General features: G+C 43.5%; 1 protein-coding gene across 1 annotated transcript in view; it reads right to left on the reverse strand.

Annotated features, from left to right (window-relative positions):
• Positions 1–4069: 4069 nt before the first annotated feature.
• HSD17B12 (hydroxysteroid 17-beta dehydrogenase 12) overlaps positions 4070–20998 on the reverse strand; it is a 162435-nt gene continuing 145506 nt past the window's right edge. The window contains exons 8-11 of the mRNA XM_039226782.1: positions 20720–20801; positions 19151–19216; positions 5514–5663; positions 4070–5130 (exon numbers count right to left, since the gene is read on the reverse strand). Of these exons, the coding sequence (XP_039082713.1) occupies positions 5026–5130; positions 5514–5663; positions 19151–19216; positions 20720–20801 (403 nt within the window). The 3' untranslated portion in view covers positions 4070–5025. The remainder of the gene's footprint in view (positions 5131–5513; positions 5664–19150; positions 19217–20719; positions 20802–20998) is intronic.

The raw sequence follows: 20998 nt of genomic DNA on the forward strand, positions 1-20998 counted from the left end.
AAAGTTGGAGCAGGTGTTTATGTCAGAATAGAAAAAAAATTAAACCTGAAATGTTCAATTTGTGAAATAAGAAAAATAACAGAATAAACTGCCAGAAATCAGGAGAACATAAAGTGAAAAGGGCAGAGAGTATCAACAAAGCCAAAAGCTAGCTCTTTAAAAACTCATAAAGGGGGGCACCTGGGTAGCTTAGTCAGTTAAACATCTGACTTTGGCTGAGGTCATGATCTCATGGTTCATGAGTTGGGTTCAAGCCCATATTAGGCTCTCTGCACTGACAGTGCAAAGCCTACTTGGGATTCTGTCTCTCCCTCTCTCTCTGCCCCTTCCCTCCTCACACACACTCTCTCTCTCAAAGTTTAATAAATAAACCTTAAAAACAACGAATAAAGGAGACAAATTTCTAGCAAAGTGGTCAAGGAAAAGAAAGTGAGAAGACAAAGAACATTGGGGAAGGAAAGAGAAAGCTTAAAAAATACAAGGATACCCTGAGTCACATTATGCTAGTAAGTTTGGGGGGGGGTGGATATGAGTACATGTTTAGAAATAAATTTTTTTTTCAAAATTGACTCAAGAAAAAATAGAAACCTTGAGCAGTCTTATTACCATTAAAGCAACATAATCAGTAATTAAGAATCTTCCCACAAATAAATACTAGGGCCAGATGGTTTTACAAGCTTTGATGAAAAAGATTGCTCCGCTCTTATACAGAGTCTTCCATAGCATAGTAAAATAAGCAACATTTCCCAGCTCATTTAATTAGATTATAACATTGATATGAAAGCCAGACAAATATGAGAAAGATTGAAAACCAATTTCAATAGAGATGCAAAAATTCCAAAAAAATACCGGTAAATTGAATTCAGCAGTACAAACGTAGTGAATTATGACCAAGAATGTAAAAGTGATTTAATGGAAGAAAGTTGTAACTAAACTTAGATCTCTGAACTCTTCAGGGAAAAATTCACCCAGTATATAGTTCAATATCTGTGTACTCCTAGCTATTCTTGGAATATACAAGGCCTACTCTCTCCTTGGTTCTTTGCACAGCCTGGTCTGCCTGATACGCCCTTCTCCCACATAGCTGAAAGGCTCCCCCGGGACTGTTCAAATGCCACCTTTCTCCACGGCCTATGTACCATGAATACCTTATTTAAATTCACAAGCCTCTCACTCTTAGCCTACACATAGTGATTCCCCATCTGCCTTACCTTGCTTCATTTTCCCTCCATAGCATCAAGCACTTATACTGGTTTTCTTTTTCTTTTTCTTTCTTTCTTTCTTTCTTTCTTTCTTTCTTTCTTTCTTTCTTTCTTTCTTTCTTTCTTTCTAAAGCTAAAGCCCATTTATTTTTATTTATTTATTTTTATTTCTAGGAGAGAGAGAGACAGCATGAGCAGGGGAGGCTCAGAGAGAGAGGGAGTGACAGACTCTGAAATAAGCTCCAGGCTCTGAGCTGGCAGTCAGCACAGAGCCCGACGCGGGGCTCGAACCCACGAACCGCGAGATCATGACCTGAGCGAAAGTCGGACGCTTAACCGACTAAGCCACCCAGGCGCCCCTTTTCTTTCTTTCTTATAGTGGTTTTCTTTCTTTCTCTCTTTTCTTTCTTTCTCTTTCTTTCTTTCTTTCTTTCTTTCTTTCTTTCTTTCTTTCTTTCTTTCTTTTTCTTTCTTTCTTTCTCTCTCTTTTTCTTTCTTTCAACCTGTCTCCCTATTTTGCTTGCCTCCCCTTCCCCCGGCTCAAATGTAAGCTCTACAGGGGCAAGAATTTTTGTCTGCTTTGTTCACTGTAGTTTCTCCGGCACCCAGACAAGTCAACAGCACATGGTTAGTGCTCAATAAATACACACAACAGTACGTCTAAAAACTTTTGTAATAAGACAAACTTGTCTTACATCCTTTTGTCCTACCCATTTTGCTTGCTTTTCAGCGGCACACGTAAAAGGAGAGTGAACAAAGTTGTAATATGCCATCATCACTTTAACACTGTTTGATGTAATACGTTTGTGTTCATGCTAGACTGTGTTCCATTACCAGATGTGTCCATGTAATCCTCAGCAGAAAGAATCACATTACACAAGGGACTTATATTCTGTCCACATTTCTAAGTTTTCATTATGAGAAGAGTATCAAAATACGAAGTGAAGAGCCCTTAAATTTTTTTTTTAAACTGAATCGGTTTCCAACTTATTCAATAAAAAGCTCTGATTTTTTTTTAATGTTTTTTTTTATTTTTGAGAGAGAGACAGCGTGAACAGGGGAGGGTCAGAGAGAGAGGGAGACACAGAATCCGAAACAGGCTCCAGGCTCTGAGCTGGCTGTCAGCACAGAGCCCGACATGGGGCTCGAACCCACGAACTGTGAGATCATGACCTGAGCTGAAGTCGGACGTTTAACCGACTGAGCCACCCAGGTGCCCCTCTGATGATTTCTTTTGATGCTGGTAAACTCCAGGGAAGGTAGCAGAACCCAGGACCATCTCAATCTCGGGTAGTTTTTGGCGTCAACAGACTTAAACAATTAGAGTGCTACTTAAAGTTCATTTCATTGTCATCTGGGGTCATCACAATAAATCTCTCACAGCACATCGACATCGTCTGTGTGGTGTCGCACTGGCGTTCACTCCCTAGAAAATTCAGTTCTATTGGATTTTGTTGCACTAAGTACCAAGTGAGAGAACCTCCCCGATTTAGGGCAGGACCACATTTGAGGAAATCGAGAATGGTCATAACATCTGTATTCATTCCCAGTGCAAGTGGGATGAACACAAAGACAAATGAGAGTGGCAACGTCATCATGTGTACAAGGTAGTGCCTCCCACGTTCCCCCTCTTGCTACTGCATGTGAACGACGGAAGAACAGGAGATGAAAATCTGGCTCACTGTGTTGTGAGGTGAGCTGAATCTATATGAATCTACATGTCTCTTTTATTCTCCTCTTTTCGGGTCCAGACCTTACCTAGCATACATCAGATTAATATCAAGTTGATACAAAGTAGATCTAAAAACTGTGCTCTGCTATTTTGAAAGTGTGGAGTATGGTCATTTCCTTTTCATGAGCTTTTTTTTTTAAATTTTTTAAATGTTTATTTATTTTTGAGAGAGAGAGCCAGAGCGCGAGCGGGGGAGGGGCAGAGAGAGAGGGAGACAGAATGTGAGTGGGTGACGGGCAGAGAGAGAGGGAGACAGAGTATCTGAAGCTGTCAGCACACAGCTGAGCCATCAGCACAGAGCCCGACGCGGGGCTCGAACCCACAAGCTGTGAGATCATGACCCGAGCTGAGGCCGGACACCCAACCAGCTGAGCCACTCAGGTGCCCCTCAGGAGCTTTTGCTTTTCATGTGCCTGGAAACAGACTTTCATGCCCTTATCTTCAAACTTGAGGGTCAAATATAGGAAGATACTCATTGCCAAGTGTCGAGATTGCTAAGGGATTGCCTAATCAGAATGCAACTAGTTTCCAACTGGGACAGAAGAGGAAGAATCGTGTATGCTTGTCAGTCAGCCCCTTCCCGTTCCTACCAGCTCCCTCCTGAAAGCTACTACCCGCGACCATCAACCAACCAATGTGTGAAATAAAGTATCGCCCAGGTCACCATGCTCTCACCATCTCTACAACACAATGAGAGAGAGAGAAAAAGGCAGTGTGTTTTTCATAAAACTAAGTTTATTCAATTTAAATGATTCTGAGATTATGATTTTCTTACTTATTTGGTGCTAAAAGGCCTTTCACCTCTATGAGGATGCTAACAGCAGATAGTACTGTGGATCTTCCTGGTTCTGTTTACGTCCTCAGCAGGCAAAATTAAAAGCAAGAAACACCTAAACCCTGCAATTTACTTTTTTTTTCTTCTTGTGACAAATCTGGTGCTTAAAACTCACAGCCTAGGAACCACAGGCTTAGTAAAGACCTACCTTCTGTATCGCACCTGTCACGATACTGAGTTATTTCTTGGTGATTTCCTTCAAACAAGTTGTGGAGAGGGATAAAAGTTAAGTCACAATTTATATTAAGCCAGTGTAAAGACAGCCTGAATTTCAAGCACCAAAGAAATACACGCTTTCAATCGACACCATGGTTATACCACGTTTTATTAAAACTAGTCATATTGTTATCAATAGGGTATCAAGTTAAAAGCATAAGGCGACTTCTCCGTTATCATTACTGTGGTAGCAATAGCCTGTGGTCCCATGTGTGAGCTGTTATCAGTGCAGCGCAGAAACTAGAGGCGGGGGACCAAGTCAGTCACTTTCCTGGGGCAGAGGTTTAGTGACCCCATAGGCAGCTGCCCATCTTCATGTACTTCCTGGTCCATTTACCTTTATAAATCACACCATATAGGCTTCAGTATTTACGTTTATTTAAACTGAGAAGAAATACGTATTAGAGGAAAGCATATCTTAGCAGGCTTCACGTGTCAAAAAGAACTCCATATTTCATGTATTACTTTTCTGTCACCAGCCACCTTTGAGCACAAAAAGTTCCACATAAATGCACAAACTGGGACGCCCTTTTAGAAAAGCTCATAGCGATGCATATTGCAGTGTGTCCTCTCATAAGTGAATCAATTCATCTCCACTCCCCCAAAGTGTTCAAAAAAAAAAAAAAAGAAGTACTTTTTTGGCCATACTTTCTAAAGCACCTTTCAGAGAAAATACAAGAAACATCATCGTTGGCATCCTGGGCCAGATGAAACCGCTGGATTAGCGTTATGTCTGTCTCTGTCGTTCTGTGTTTTGCTACGATCGTGTTCCTTCCCATTACACTGTTCTTGCTAGTATTAGTTCTAGGTCCATTTGATAAGAGCATTTATACTAAACTTCAAAATAACTCCTGGTAGTATCCAGACTATACGTCTGGATTTCCTGAAACAAACGTCTGCTTTCCCCCCAATGACGACAACATGTAGCCTTATTAGTAACTGATAAAAAGACAACCGCAGGTTTTGGAGAGGGGTGGGTGCCTTGCCGCAAAGCTGGGTAGATTGGCGCACCCGGCCAAGCTACTCAGGCACTTCGATGCTTAGTTCTTCTTGGCTTTCTTCAGATAGCGAGCCCGCGTAGATTTGCCCATGTTCATGATTATTTTAAAATACAGCCAGGTAGGCATGGCTGAAATTATCGAGCCCTAGGGGAAAGAAATGGGGAGACAGATAATTACAGCCTCTAATTTGGGCTAACTTAAAGCATCTGATCTTATGTTTTGCTTTACTGTCGTTTTATTTGTAGGTAAATTTTAAAGTGCTTGGGTGTTTAAAACCACGCTGACAGCATGGAGCCTGCTTGGGATCCCCCACCGCCCCCCGCCGCACCTCCCTGGCTTGTGCACACACACTCTCTCCCTGAAAATAAACAAACTTCAAAACAAAACAAAACAAAACACAGCACAGATGCCTTGTTAGTAAGTCGAGACAATGTACACGTGCTAATGTCACACGCTGTTTTGTGACTTGGTGGGAGAGAAGACCCCCCACCCCGAACTGATGGCCTGACACCGGAAGCCCCACATACCATAAGAGAATGGATCAGGTACCCAGTGGTCCGGGACTGCAAGCCCACCGTTTGCAGTGCAGACTTCACGTAGGTTTCTGCAGAGGGCGTATCCAGGGTGGGCTTTCGGACCTTAGACAGCTTCGTAGCCACATAGAAGGGCAGGACACTCTGGAAAGGCACCGCCCCCCCCGAAAAGCACACTGGTGACTGGGAAAGCAACTGTTTCAGAATCCAATGGTGCCTCATGGCTCCCAGTGGCACAAACACAAAAACACTGTGGTGAAATCTAAAGTGTGTATCTTCTGAGAGCAGCCGTCAAAGCCAGTTGGAGAGTGCACGTGACCGGCATCAAGTAAACTGTAACAGGGCAATCTACCAAGGAAACAATTTGAGACTGAAAAAGTATTAAATGTAAGCAGAAGCAAACGTTTGTGAACCTTTCAAAAGAAGGCAGTGAACAACTCTGGAGGCAGAGGCTCCTATGGGATACTCCTTCTACTCTGGATTGAGCGCTGTTATGAAACCACCATGTAGATTTTTGACATCCGATCCTCCCCAAGAGATGATGCTAATGGTCTTCACAATTTGTGGCTCATTAAGATGGTGGTACCAGCTTTGGCCCCTCTAAAAGAAGCATTTCCTTTTCTCAGCCTTTGACAACCACTCTTCTTCCCTCGTTTCTTACCCTGCCCCATCGGAGCTTTATAAACTTTGTTACTACTAAGGTAGGGCCACCTCACCTTTCTTTCTTTTTTCTTTGTGGGGGAGACACTATGACCACATGGCAACAGCTTGGGTAAGCAAGGGACACTTGATGGGAGTGGTGTGGGATGACAGGTCTGAACACTACCTGTTAGAAGAACTTAACTTGTGTCAGGTTCTTTTTCGCTTATGCTTCATACATTTGGATAGGATCCAACATGGAAGATAAAGGAACTCTATTACAATGGGTACTGAGTCATGACACAAGAGGTCCCTTCTATACTTTGAAAGAACTTGGGCTCAGCTCTTCACCAAAGAGTGATTGTCTTCTGTTTCTCACACATGCATGAAAGGAAAGGGTATAAATTACAATGATACTTCTATGAAAGAAGAGGATCCAACACCTGGTGGTCAAAATAAAAAACTTCACTAGAGGTAGAAGTAAAATTGAGATGTGCATTTCATTCCTGCTATGAGCTAGAGGGGATGTTCCCGTGTCTCTCTGGCGTTTTGTTTGGTTTGTTTTTGTATTTTTCCCACTCCCAAGCATGAGTCACGGAAGACAAGCCACCCTCCTTAACAGGTGGGCTGAACACTAGTGACTCTCTCCATCTTTTCCTCTTAAGTGGCTGCAGCCACACACCCACACTAAGTAAACTAACGTCCCCAAAGTACCTCCATACCTGGGCCAACTCTGATTAGGTGACTCTTGGTTTTTGAGAATTTGGTTCTCACGATCCACGTGTCCCCCACTTACTGAGCAAAACTATTTTGTCGAAAAGGTCTTTACTTTTAAAGCCATGCTGCAGCCAGGATACAGTATGTGAGAGCACAAACTGAAGAGAGACCTCAGACGAACACAGTATGAAATGTTCATCGAGGCTCATACAGCGGGTAAGGAAAGAAAACGTTCACCCAGCTGAGTAGCAAAAACAAAGCAAAAGAAAGCATATGCACGTGCCCTGTGTTGAATAATGAAGGAACATAAGCAAGCCATGTCACATCTCTGTCTCAGGTTTCCTGGTTACAGAAAGGTAAAGATCAAAAACACGTTCCCATCTACAGATCACAAGCCTGCCAAGGGTACCATAAAGTTTTGAGTGTCTCAGGATGAAGATGGTCTGATAATCACACCTTCCAGTTACACAATTATATCATCACCCTCCTTCTCTCTGCAGATACATGGCATACATCGGACTATTTCGATCTTGCAGAAGAATTAAGTCGTACTGCCTGGCTGAGCCGCTGGATGGCGCCTCAATTCAACTCACCATTCAGCTAACCGTCCAGGCAGCCTAGGGAGCCTCCCAGCTCCAGAGGTGGAGACAGGAGACACAGGCCTAGGAATTCCAAGTTAACAGATGTTCTTCCAGTAAAGAAATGCAAAGCCAAAAAAAAAAAAAAAAAAAAAAGCAAATCCTATTCTGGAAAGAATTTTTGACTAATGGTTTAAAGTCAAGGCAGTTCACGTGGCCTGGCCGAGGATGGATGCAAAGGATTCAGAGATGAAATAACTGTAGACACAGGTCTTAAATAAAGTGGAGGAGTCTGCCAGGTAAACAAACAAGGCGCGGTCGTTTTGGGTGGTGAGAATAGCAGGGGCACAGAAAAGGAGAGAGAGCGGGATGTTCTCAGGGAGCCGTGAGCTGTGCGGTACGTATGGTTCAGGTGTCAGAACTGTGGGAGGCGGTGGCAGGGGGAAAGCTAAACTGAACAGAAAACTAAACCCAAGCACTGGACAGCAGTGATTTCTAGAGCAGAAACACTAAGAAGACATGGCCTTACTGACTGCCATGTTGCCAGCCCTAGAGCACAGGAGGGGTGACTTAGCCAGAGAACACCTTGGGGTGCACAGCTCTGAAGAAGGGTAGTGGGCTCCCCTTCCACTGCTGCGGCCCAGGAAACTAATTACACCAGGAAGCTGACAGTGTAATATGAGAGTTTAAACCAAAATTTTTGATATTCTGAAGCTTAAGCAAGAGCACCTATCTAAACCAAGACAAACTTAACAGGTCTAGCTACTTGCCAAGAATTTAAAAAGCATATTTCAAGTTATTGTAAAAGAAACGTACCTCACAATGTCATCTAGGTACCTCCTTAAAGGGTTCAGCAAAAACACAATAAACAAGGGGGCGCCTGGGTGGCTCAGTCGGTTAAGCGTCTGACTTTGGTTCAGGTCATGATCTCACAATTCGTGAGTCTGAGCCCCACATTGGGCTCTGTGCTGACGGTTCAGAGCCTGGGGCCTGCTTCGGATTCTGGGTCTCCCTCTCGCTCTGCCCCTCCCACATTCGTGGTCTCTCTCTCTCTCTCTCAAAAATAAACAAAAAAAGATTTTTTTAATAAAAAAAAAACCCAATACTTAATCCATTTTCCTGCCTACTGATGGAAACATTACAGTGAACTGGTCAAGTATACTCACCCTTCTACAGCAAATATTTTGGGCAGAACAAACTTTACAAGTTGCTTAAGCTCAAAACTTTGCCACTATAAATACTAGTCCTTGGAAACAACGTGGGTCTTCACAGACCAGGTGCAGGCAATGCCTGGTCTTCCTGTTCGGAATCACAAAGTGAAAATAACTAACTGGGCCCTAAAGCTAAGCTGTTGATGTTTTGTCCTTATTCAGCCTGTTTAAAAACCAATCCCTGGCGACCACTTGGTACCCTTTCCCCATGCACTGGGGTAGCTTGCTGAGGTAATTTGGTCCTTACAGGACAATTTAGGGGCCTTACTCAGAATAGGACGGCTATTGTACTTCATAGCATGGAGTAATGGAAAGATGGAGCCCATCGTCACCTGCGTACTAAACATGACTTCTTGATTTTAAAAATTACCAGAAAAGGGTCACCTGGGTGACTCAGTCGGTTGAGTGTCCGACCTTGGCTCAGGTCATGATCTCACGGTTTGTGGGTTTGAGCCCCGTGTCGGGCTCTGTGCTGACAGCTTGGAGCCTGGAGCCTGCTTCAATTCTGTGTCTCCCTCTCTCCGCCCCTCCCCTGCTCACATTCTGTCTGTCTGTCTTTCTCTCAAAACTAAATAAATATTAAGAAAAAAATTAAAAATAAATGAACAAAAATGACCAGAACAACTCACAACTCACAGCCATGCTTTGGAAAACGTGGGTCCAGAGGCTATAGGCCCCCATCTATTTGCACAGTATGGGATTCTAGACATGACATCTCATCTGCCTTTTAGGAGAGTTATGTGCACCAGTGTGACTGGCTCACATTCTTAAGGCAGAAGCTGTGGCTCGTGTGAGGCATTGTAGAGAATCTTTTCTCCTTACATCTGTGTATTTACCTTCCATTTCAGGATATGATTGCCCCCAGAAGATCTAACTCTATACTCAGATCCAAGCTTTGGGGTTTGCAGACCATGAAATAAGCTTTTCCACAAAAAGGCTGCTGCTTATCTCATTGGTAGCAGTACCTGGAATTCCTAGAACATGGTAGGAAAAAGGAATCACTGATGGTGCAGAGATCCCGGACTACATGGTGTTGAGCAAAGGCCCCATGGGAACATTACCTATGAACCGTAACACCTAAGCCCCAAATGAAGGAGTTAAAATGTTGTATGTTCTGTACAAAGAAAATCCCTTTTAAAAAAAAGTTTATTTATTTATTTTGAGAGAGAGAAAGCAAGCAGGGAGGGGACAGAAAGAGAGGTGGGGTGGGGGGAGAGAGAGAGAGAGAGACAGAGAGAGAGAGAGACAGAGAGAGAGAGAGAGAGAGAGAGAGAGAGAGAGAATCCCAAGCAGGCTCTGAATTGTAAGCATGGAGCCCAATGCAGGGCTTGAACTCGTGAACTATGAGACTTGAGCCAAAACTAAGAGTTGGACCTTAACTGACTGATCCACCCAGGTGCCCCTGTACAAAGAAAATACTTGATAAACACTGGCTGGCTGATAATCTTACAAATGATCTACTTCCGAATATGTGGAATTTATATGTTAACATTCACAGAACAAAAGGAAAAACAGAGTAATATCACAAAAAACCTTTACTTAACAACAGATATTTCCTGAGCACTTACTAGGACACGGTTTCAGGCAGTAGAATAGGGTTGTGGACAAAAGGAAAGTCCCGAATCTTACAGAGCTTACACCTGGGGTGGAGGTGGGGGCCCACATACTACCAACAAACAGTGAAAAAAAAATGTATGCTATATTGGGAGGTGATGATAAGAAGGAAGAAGAAAAGTAAACCTGAATAGCAACAGGGGTGATAGCAGCTCTTCCTGCAGGTGATCAAGACAGGCCTCTCTGATGTGACGACAAAGATTTCAATCTTTGCTCATATGAGCTAGCGAAAAGGCTATCTGGGTAAATATCCTTTTAGACTGAAAGAGCACCAAGTGCAAAGGACCTGAGGTAGATATGTGCTTGGAGTAGTTGAGGAACTGCAAGAGAACCAGAGAAATAACCGGGGGTGGGGGGGGTGGGGGGGTGGGGGGAGATAATGTAGAATGTCTGAAATCAGAACATGGTAGATCCTAAGAATTCATGCTTTTACTGTGGAAGAAATGAAAAGCCATGGGAGAACTTTTTAGTAGAGAAGTAAAAGGTCCTTGACTTAGCTTTAAAGAGATCACTGTGACTGCTGGGAGCGGACTGGGGCCATCGGGAGGTTGAGGAGGAAGGAGGCTGCAGAATGTCCAGAGCAGGAGATTGTGACGGCTTAAATCACTGGTAGCTGCGGTGGAGACAGGAAATGGTTGGATAGTGGGTATGTTTCAAGGATAAACTAAAGTTGGTAGGATTCCCCAACGGTCTGAATGTGGAATATGAGAGAAAGAAGCAGTAGGGTATGAGGTGGGGGAATGTCAGGGTTGAAATCAGACAGCCTTGACCATGTACCAGGTGTCTGATCTTGACCAACATATTGAGCTTCAGTTTCTTCCTCTGCAACTGGGGGCCATAGCAGCCTCCTTATTGCGCTATTGTGAGGATTAAATAAAATAATGTCAGGTAAAGAATGTGGAATTTGATCCCTGGTATGTATTTGCAATTACTTTCTAAGTTTTAGAATATTTCTATTTTTCAGGATAAATTTAGAAAGAAAATCTTGGCTGAATGTTTATAGCTTGTAAGAATGCCGTATTTATAAAGAATGACTATTGAGGTAACCACCTGGGTATGTTAGTTCTTTCTGGACTTACTACCTCTTCCGTTTAAAATTTTTTTTTATGTTTTATTTATTTTTGAGAGAGAGAGGCACCGAGCACACGTTGGGAAGGGACAGAGAGAGAGAGGGAGGCACAGAATCCGAAGCAGGCTCCAGGCTCTGAGCTGTCAGCACAGAACCCGACGATGGGCTCGAACTCACGAACTGTGAGATCATGACCTAAATCGAAGTCAGACACTTAACCGACTGAGCCACCCAGGCACTCCATCCCCCTTAAGTTTTTACTTCTTGTGGGGCAACACTGTTTTAAGGGGCCAAGCAAGGAAGATGTATCAATGACAAACATGGAGAGTCACCTGGCTGGAAGGGATTGGGGACCACAGATCCGAACAGGACTATGTTACTGTTCTTAAGCCATTTCTCAAAGCTGGTGCAATTGACCAGATACGATTACCTCCTGGGAGAATTACATTGCTTTATAGTTCTATTTAGATCCCATCTGCACTAACAAAGACACACTCCATTACCTTCTTTTATTGGCATTGGCAATTAACAAGAAGAATAGATGAAGAATTCTGTTTTTAATCCTGATAGCCACTTCTCAGTATTTGGCTTTCTAGCTCTTTGAAGCCCAGTAGATCTGGATGATAACTCTAAGCTCTAAAATACTTAACAAAATATGGGGCGCCTGGGTGGCTTAGTCGGTTAAGCGTCCGACTTTCGCTTAGGTCATGATCTCGCGGTTCGTGTTCGAGCCCCGCGTCAGGCTCTGTGCTGACTGCCAACTCAGAGCCTGGAGCCTGTTTCAGTCTGTGACTCCCTCTCTCTCTCACGCGCTCTCTCGCTCTCTCTCTCTCCTGGAAATAAATAAAACATTAAAAAAAAAAAAAGAATAGTTTAAAATACTTAACAAAATATAACGGAGAAAATATCTTCTTTCATTAAAAAAAACTTGAATTTTGTTTTCTCCCTCATCTTTATGTGTCTTATTTATTTTCTAAATTTATTCTGATTAAAAGCTACATGTAGCTGAATTAACAAAGCCACCAACTCTTACCACCCAAGAGGACCAAAGCACTGGAAGGTGGTAACTTAAAAGAAGGGCGCCCAGGGGGTGCCTGGGTGGCTCAGTCGGTTGAGTGTCCGACTTCGGCTCAGGTCATGATCTCACGGTTCGTGGGTTCGAGCCCCGCGTCGGGCTCTGTGTTGACAGCTAGCTCAGGGCCTAGCTACAGATCCAGAGCTCAGTAAATTCCCCACGCAGGTCAACATTCTAGAGCACATGGCCCTTCTCTGGTTTCTTCATAGTGCTTATCACTCTGCAAGGCCATCCCATTCCTGCATCTGTTTACTTGTTCCTCGTCTGTCTCCCCACTAAGTGCAAGTGCTACCACACCTGTCTGTCTCTGTCTTTTTGCCACGGTGTCCCCAATTACCAGACTACTAGGCGCACTCTAAATATGTTGTGACTGAAGCTTTGGACCCGCTATCCTTTGTCTTTGTAATGTGTTTAAAGATCTGTCTTCTCGTTCTGTGTGTGCTTTGAGCCTTGAGGACAGGCTCCGATTCACCTTTGCTGCCTCCCTGCCCAGCTAAGGACAGGTCCAAGAGCTGGCATTCGCTGTGTGACAAACCGGACTGACCTCAGGCAAGTGAAACGACTCCTATTGATTCTTGGTTTCCTATTTGTCAAATGGACCAAGTAAGATAAGAAAATGGTTGAAAACTTGGAGCATATTGTAGATATTCCAAAAAAATGCAAATTTCTTTCTTCTTCTCACTTGTGCGTCATTTCAGTTTCCGGTGTTCTTATATACACTCCATCCTTTGTCCCCATTTGCCAGAAGGGGAGACTAAGGCTCAGAGTAATGAAGCAGCTTTCTGCAGGTCAGATGACCAGTGACTGGCGATATCAGAACTAAAACCTTGGTTTACTGATGCCAAGCACAGCGCCCCTTCCTCACTGCCCCTACACACACCAGTGATTAATGTGGTCTGCATAAAACCATGGCCTGGGGCGCCTGGGTGGCTCAGTCGGTTAAGTGTCTGGCTTTGGCTCAGGTCACGATCCCCGGGTTTGGGAGTTCAAACCCCGCATCTGCCCACCTCCTGCACTCTCTCTCAAAGCAAATAAAAAATATTAAGAACAAAACAAAGCAAATAAACAAAAGCCATGGCCTGGATTGAGGAAGCTGAGACTTCTTGCTTCGAAAGGACCAAATATCCAGGCAGCGTTTCATGAATTCTTTGGCATCAAAAACCCCCTCAGAAGGCAAGTTTGTGGGACATCACCACAGGATGCTAACTCTAGAGGTAACTGCGACAGGGTGCAGGCTATCTGCATGGTCTTCTAGTGTCTCCCCACAGACTGCTTATTAGTGCAAAGGGAAAAGATAGTAACTATGCAGCAGAGAAAGTGGGGAACACCTTGACTGAAGCCACAAAACCAACATCAGCAGCGAAGGGCAGATGGTTATTGCGTGTCCCGAGATGTGAATCCCCGAGAAAGATACAAACTCACACGTGCAATGGTGGCTAGGAAAGTGTAATGTGAATCCAACCATGAGGAAGCATCGGATAAACCCCAAATAAGGAATGTTCAGTCAAAAAGAGCAGGAGGAATAGGTGCTCTTCAAAAATGTCAAAGTGACAAAGGCAAAGAAAGGCTATGGATATATTCCAGATTCAAGGAAACCACGGAGAGAAAACAACTAGACAATCCTAGGCTGAATTCTTTACTGGAGGATAAAAAATGCCGTAAGGATTATTATGGAGTCAAAAACTGGGATACAGATGGCAGATTAGATAAAAATATTTTATCAGTGTTAACTCTGAAGTGGATAACTCTTTGTGGTTACATAAAAGGATATCCTTACTCTTTGAAATGCACACTGAGGTATTCAGAGGTAAAGAACCATGATGTGTGCAACTTACTCTTCCGTAATAAAGCAAATGGAGTAAATTGCATAACATTAAGTGACTCTAGGTAAAGTGGATTGTTCTTTGTATTATTCTTACTCTTACAACTTTTCTGTAGATTTGAAATTATTTCCGAATAAGAAGTTTTTCAGAAACTAGGTTTGTGAAAGTTTTACAGAAGAAGAGTTCAGGAAGGATAGTTTCAGGGGGCTGTCTGAGTCTTACCTATTTCTTATACTTTTTCAGCATCTGTGGCCAGTTGGTACATGGCGTACAGAAGGAGCTGGTACTGGGGCCCACTAACTAGCCAGTCAGATCACTTAGGATTTTGCTCTTTGAAAGAGTTAAGCATAATTCTGACTGGGCTTTAATTATAGGGCGAGAATGAGAACAGACAGTCCTTACCAACAGAACACACTTCTGACAAGGTTGACTCAAGAATGAACTTCTTACCCTCAATTCAAAACTCAAAAACATAGACAGAATTTATGTCCAATTCGCCTTTTTTTTTCCCATTTACTGTCTCCACTGGTTATTTGCCTTTCCAGAAAATGCTTATTTACTGGCAAATCTGAATTCATGGAAGGAAATGTTAACTGCTCTCACAAAATTGTAGGAATGAAAAAAGCAAAACCAAAACAAAACAAAAAAACCATTAACAAGGAATTAATATAAAACAACCTGAATTCAAAAAACATACTCTCTCCCTCTCCCTAAAGGACAATGTCCTACACATTCACACAGAAGTAGACCTGGAAAGATAGCTTTCCTCTCCAAGGAGTAGAAGAAACTGAAATTTGGCAACACAGCATTAGCCTGGAAGTCCTCTAGATACAGAGGGTGAAAATTCAAGACCAGAGGCATATGGGAGCAAGAGAAGAAGCTAAAAACAAACAACAACAACAACAACAACAAAAAACCTTAAAATGAGTGTCTGTGTATGGTGAAGCATGGCCGTGGACAAGCAGAGTCTTCCATGATACAAGCACAAGGCAGGTCCCTAGAATGCCCCAAATCACACATGCCATTAGCAACACAGAGACAAAGAAGATAAAAAAAAAATCCAGATCCCAAGAATACATTGAAGCGGGAGGGGAGGTCGGGAGGGGGCCAGAGCGTGTCAGGCTGAGGTATAAATAAAAAGCAGGAGGGCAGAAGGAAAGGCATGGCACATGCCGGCATTCGGCTCCCCAGGGCTGGTGAAGTGTGGCCTGAGCCCTGAAAGACAATAGGGGTCACAGGCTCTGGGAGACGGGGAGCTGGGGGGGTGAAGAGGGAAGGGCGTGCCTGCAAAGAAGCCCACCCTGGGCCCTGCCGAGGGCAGAGCATGACCCAGGCACCACGACGTCCACTCTGGCCATGGCCTTGTGGATGGAGTCTGGATCCAACCCTGAACCCCGCAGGCAGCCACGGGAGGGCCGTGAAGGGAAGCGATGTCACCCAGCAAACAGTACGTGGCATGGAGCGGAAGAAGAAATTGCCGATAAACACTCCTGGTCCCAAAAAATGTGCAGACATAAAACACCACCAAAGAAAACCCAACAGTTTTTAACTCTGAGCTTCATTTAGACCAGATGTTTTTGTCCCTTTGGTCAGAACGAGTACGAGATTCTATTCCACTTCGGTGTTCTGATGTGCTCACACAGAAATCGCTCACACAGAAATGGCCACTCTACTTTCTCTCCCAAACGTGTGAGTTTTCATTTTTCCGCCAAATTCACACTGCACTTAAAGCTTGAATAAATTTATCTGAAGGAAGACAATGATCAATGAAATTACATAATTGATATTTACTACTGGGGAAAAACAAGTTTATCAAAGTTAAACATTTCAAAAAACAAATGCTAATGTGTTTTTGTTGTAGCTCTAGACACACCAGATTAACAGGCAGAGAGCATGGAGAAAAGATCTTTGAGGCAAACAGGCTGTGGGGAGGAGAGAGGAGACAGTCTCGTCTGCTCGGGGTGTTTGTGGGGGGTGTTAGAAACCGCTCATCTGTGCTCACAGTGCGGGTGCGCCCTTCGGTCACTCAAACACTTCCAGCTCCTGGCCTTGCTGCCTGAAGGTCACCCGGCAATGGAGCTGCAGGATTCCCGCTTAGTCTCAGTAGGTGTTTAAAGATTATTAAATTAATAACTAGATCACAGCCGACTCCTCAGAATGAGGAAATGACACAACACTGTGTGGCATGTGGCACCTTCCCTCCCTTGGATGCTTTACCGTTTCCTTGTCACCAAAACAGACCACATTCTACGTAGCAGATTTCAGTTACGAGCACGAGCACGGGGGCAAGACGGAGCACCGTAGTTTGGTATAAAATTCAGGCTTCTCGAAAACCCTGTCTTGTTCCTCAATGTACCCTACGTTTATGGGAAGCTGCAAATCAAAATAACACCACAGGGCTAGGACATCTAAGGACCACGTGGGCGAGACCCCAGGTCAGGGTGTGGAGGAAGCGGACTGCAAGATGGCCCCCGGAGGATGAGGAAACCTTCATCTAACCTTTCCCTATCGTCCACCCCCTCTCACTGAGGGTGACTGGGCTACACTATCCACTCATAGAATAAAAGGCTGTAGAAGCTAGATGCAGGCGACACTTAGGGCCATCTTGACTGTCTAAGCATACAAGGGAGGAAATGGAACTGGGCAGCCAATCACCTTCTGATTCTATAACTCCCTAAGCACAGACGGATCCAATGTGTTCAACACTGTCCTAAAGGCCTCAAGTAAGGAGCCCAGTGATGAGGAGCAAAGGGTTGGGTGCCAGACAGACTCGGATTTGAGTCCTGGCTCAACATGGACAAGTGGCTTAACCTCTCTAACCCCAATTTCCATACATTTAAAGAAGATGATAATCACACCACCTTATGAATCATAACGAGACGAAATGAAATAAATGAACACGTATAAAGGGTTTTGCCCTGTGCCTGAAATACTAGCTATTACGATACTTGATCATTTGGGGCTTTGGGATGCAAAAATCTAAACACTAGGCTCACAGTAATGAAAGCCATGAAGAACAGTGGGGGTGTGGGAACCAGCAGGGGCAAGTCGTGAGCAGGACCGGGAAAGGGGTAACAGCTGCAAACTCCTCCCACGGCATTGCTGAAAACGTGCCTGAGCATGGAAACACCGTGAGCCATTATTTCTTCGTGCTGAGCAACAGCTGCCTTAAGACAGATACTCAAGAAAACTCCTACATTTGCTTCCTCTCATATTTTGTATTCTATTTTTGCAGCACTGTATCTGTTAGCTACATAATAAAATCAAAGATCTCTACAAAAATTAAGTCAAAATGGATCAAAGGCCTAAATGTAAAAGCTAAAACTATAAAACTCTAAAACGAAAACATAGGGGGAGGCTTCACGTTGGATTTGGCAATGATTTCTCACCTAGGACACCAAAAACACAGGCAACTAAAGAAAAATAGATAAACTGACTACATCACATTTAAAAACTTTTGTGTGTCAAAGGACACTATCCATAGAGTGAAAAGGCAATGCACAGAGTGGAAGAAAATATCTACAAACCATATATCTACTAAAGGATTAATATCCAGAATACATAAAGAACTCCTACAATTCAACAATGAAAAGCAAGCGACCCAATTAAAAAAGTGTGAGGGACTTGAATAGCTGTTTCTCCAAAGAACAGATAAAATGGCCCGAGCGGCTGAAAAGGTGCTCAACGCCACTAGTCACTGGGGAAATGCAAATCAAAACCACAATGAGAGACCACTTCCTACCTATTAGGACCGCTATTATTTAAAAACTAAAAACAAAGCAGAAAATAAGTATTGGCAAGGATATAAAAAAAACTGGGGCCCTGGTGCGTTGTTGCGGGAGTATGAAATAGGTAAGCTACTAGGGAAAAAAGGCTGTTCAGGGAAAGAAATACAGATATAAATAAAATTACCACCTGATCCAGTGATTCCACTTCTGGGAACAAACCTACAAGAACTGAAAGCAGGGTCTCAAAAAGATAGGCGTACCCCTCAGGTTCACAGCCACATAATTCACAGCAGCTAATCGGTGAAAGCAAGCTGAATGTCCAACAACATATGAGCGCATAAACACAGTGCAGTGTATGTACACCATGTAATGTTCTTCAGCCTTTAAAAGGAAGGGAAGTCTGACACATGCCATACACCATGGAAGAACATGAAGATGGTATACGAAGTGCAATTAGCCAGACAGACAAATATGGCATGATTTTACCCATAAGAGGTACCCGCACTAGTCTAAATTCAGACAGAGAGTAGGATACAGGCTGCGCAGGCCCGGGAGAGGGGGAAGCGAGGCGTCACTGTGTAATAAACACAGCAGTTGTTTTGGAAGATGAAAAAGTTCAGGAGAGAACGGTGCTAATGGCCACACAACAGTGTGAATGTACTTAATGCCACTGAACCGAATACTTGAATGTGATTTAAATGGTGTTTTCTGTGATGTGCTTTTACTACAATTTTAAAAAAAAGCTAAAGCTCACTACCACACCAAAGGCCTCCGGGTGCACGCGGTCATCCTTGCTCTGCACAGAGTGAGTTCTATTCAGCCCTCCACCCTGCGGGTGTTACCCAGTGGCTCTGGGGACAGAGTTACCATACACCTTGCACACCTGGCAGCAAAGAGATACAGATGATCTAATTTTCTCAAAATAAAACTGTATAAAAAAAAAAAGCGTGCGCTTAGTTCTACTTTAAGGACCCCTACTTAAGAATTCTAGGGGATAATTTTTTTTTTAATCTAGACTTAAAGTGCATAAAAGAAAAAGAAATCATGTCTGTAACGGTGTGCTAACGTCACACTCACCTCCTTAGGAATGTGATTTTCTTTCGTTGCCAAGACAGCAACAGTTGCTGTGGAAACCACACAAAAACAGGCATAGGCAACTGAAACAACCCCCACTCACCTGCACAAAGATGCCCTTGCTCCTGTATTCCTCATGGAGGCACTGAGAGAAGAAATCCACAAAAGCCTGGGATGGGGTGAGAGTGGGAAGGAGACACACACGTTACATCAATCGGCCTGATTTGTAGCCATGGCAACAAAAATAACAACCTAACCATTTAACACTCGAGTTCCTAATCACTCTTTTTATTTCACATGCAGAAGAGACCTTAAAAAACACCTCAAAGCCTCAGGTTGTTTCTCTCTGCCACTAAATTAAGTATTCTCTTGCTAAACAGAATCTCTGGATCAAATTGTGACTTAACCAGAAAAGGGTCTTCTTTTTCAGAAAATTACTTTCCAAGAAGAAATGTTTTATTATGTAACAAAGGACAGGTTCTTCCTCCCCACTTGCCATTCAGACAGAAACACAGTATGGATTCCATTCGACTTTCCTCTGGAGGGATTCTGTTGTCAGTAAAGAAAAGAAAAGAGCAAGCTTCCTCTTGGCCCTTGGGGACGGCAAGATCCAAGAAGCATATGGATGAATGTGACAGCCGATCTTCTTCTGATAGTTTAACTTTAAATCTATTGTAAAATATAATGTACCATTTTTCAAATATGGACTCAGCCTCAGGCTTAAAATGCAAAGTATCAATGATGACTCCACGAGGGTCCCGATTAATAACAGTCTTGTGGCCCTGGAGCGGAACAGGTGAGAGGCTCAAGTCCCACAATCGCTTCAGGAAGCAGGATGTTCACGTGAAACGTCCCCTCTGTATCTTTCAGAGACACAGAAAGCAAGTCGACTGCAGGAGTGGGGCGTAGCGCCAAGCTTTCTCAACACAGTAGTCACTGTTCACGAGTTTCCAGTGGACAAAGAGCCAAATGAAAAAGAAAGCAGGCGTTTTGCTCTTTTCCTTCTCTGACATATCCTAAGTTCTTAGTGGATTATGTCTTGCTCATTTTTCCCTAAAAGCTTGTTTAACTGGAGCATCTCAATGGTCATTTTCATTTCAGGGATGGAGCCTATGCCTCAACAATGTATATGAAGATGCTATGGCCCTAGAGGCAGCAGGAAATGTGTTCTAATTGATTTTTCCTACTAGTAATGTGAACAGGTGAATGGTGATCGTGTATAAAATTATGACCGCTTATAGAGAGTTCTAGAAAATTCTTGTCTCACTCCAGAAGTGATAATAAGTATCTATGAATTCTGAACAATGTGGCAAAATACTCACACTCTCATCCAGCCTTATCTTGCGCCTACTGTGTGTATTTATGTCCTGACTGGCTGCAAACTCTTCCACTAAGCTCTGCAGCGTGGTTAACTTTTGCTGGATGAAGCTGACGCCTTCATGGACCAAATCCCCAATCATTAACATCATGTTATGAGGCATGCCTGTACCAGGAACCACCAGAGGAGAAAAAAGCATCTGTGGTTCTGAGACCATGGTGCCCCTTCCCTGTTCTTCCCAGTCCATTTGAAAAGGGCCAAGAATAGAACTTCAAGAAGTTTCCATGCTTATTTCTCAGAGCGAAAAGTATTCCTCATTCCTATTCTGACACGATTCACTAAAAAATTATTCACCTTGGTTGCAGAGTAAATGGCCAACAGTGGAACAGGGACCAAGCCGCTGGCAGAGGAGATGTTCAGAATTGCCCCTTTAGATCTAAAGAGGAAAATGCACCAAGTCAGCAGAATGAAATCACATATGCAACTGTTTGTAAATTACAGATTGAGACATAGAACTGCCTGGAACAGGAGAACATAACTGTTTTTCTAAGACACATCACCCCTTGCCTTTCATCAGCACATGATACGCCCAGTCAGTGAATGAGGCATAACTCAATCAACTAAAAATAGCTC

This window comes from Hyaena hyaena, unplaced genomic scaffold (assembly GCF_003009895.1).
Source record: "Hyaena hyaena isolate Hyena2069 unplaced genomic scaffold, ASM300989v1 scaffold_23, whole genome shotgun sequence".
Taxonomy (NCBI): domain Eukaryota; kingdom Metazoa; phylum Chordata; class Mammalia; order Carnivora; family Hyaenidae; genus Hyaena; species Hyaena hyaena.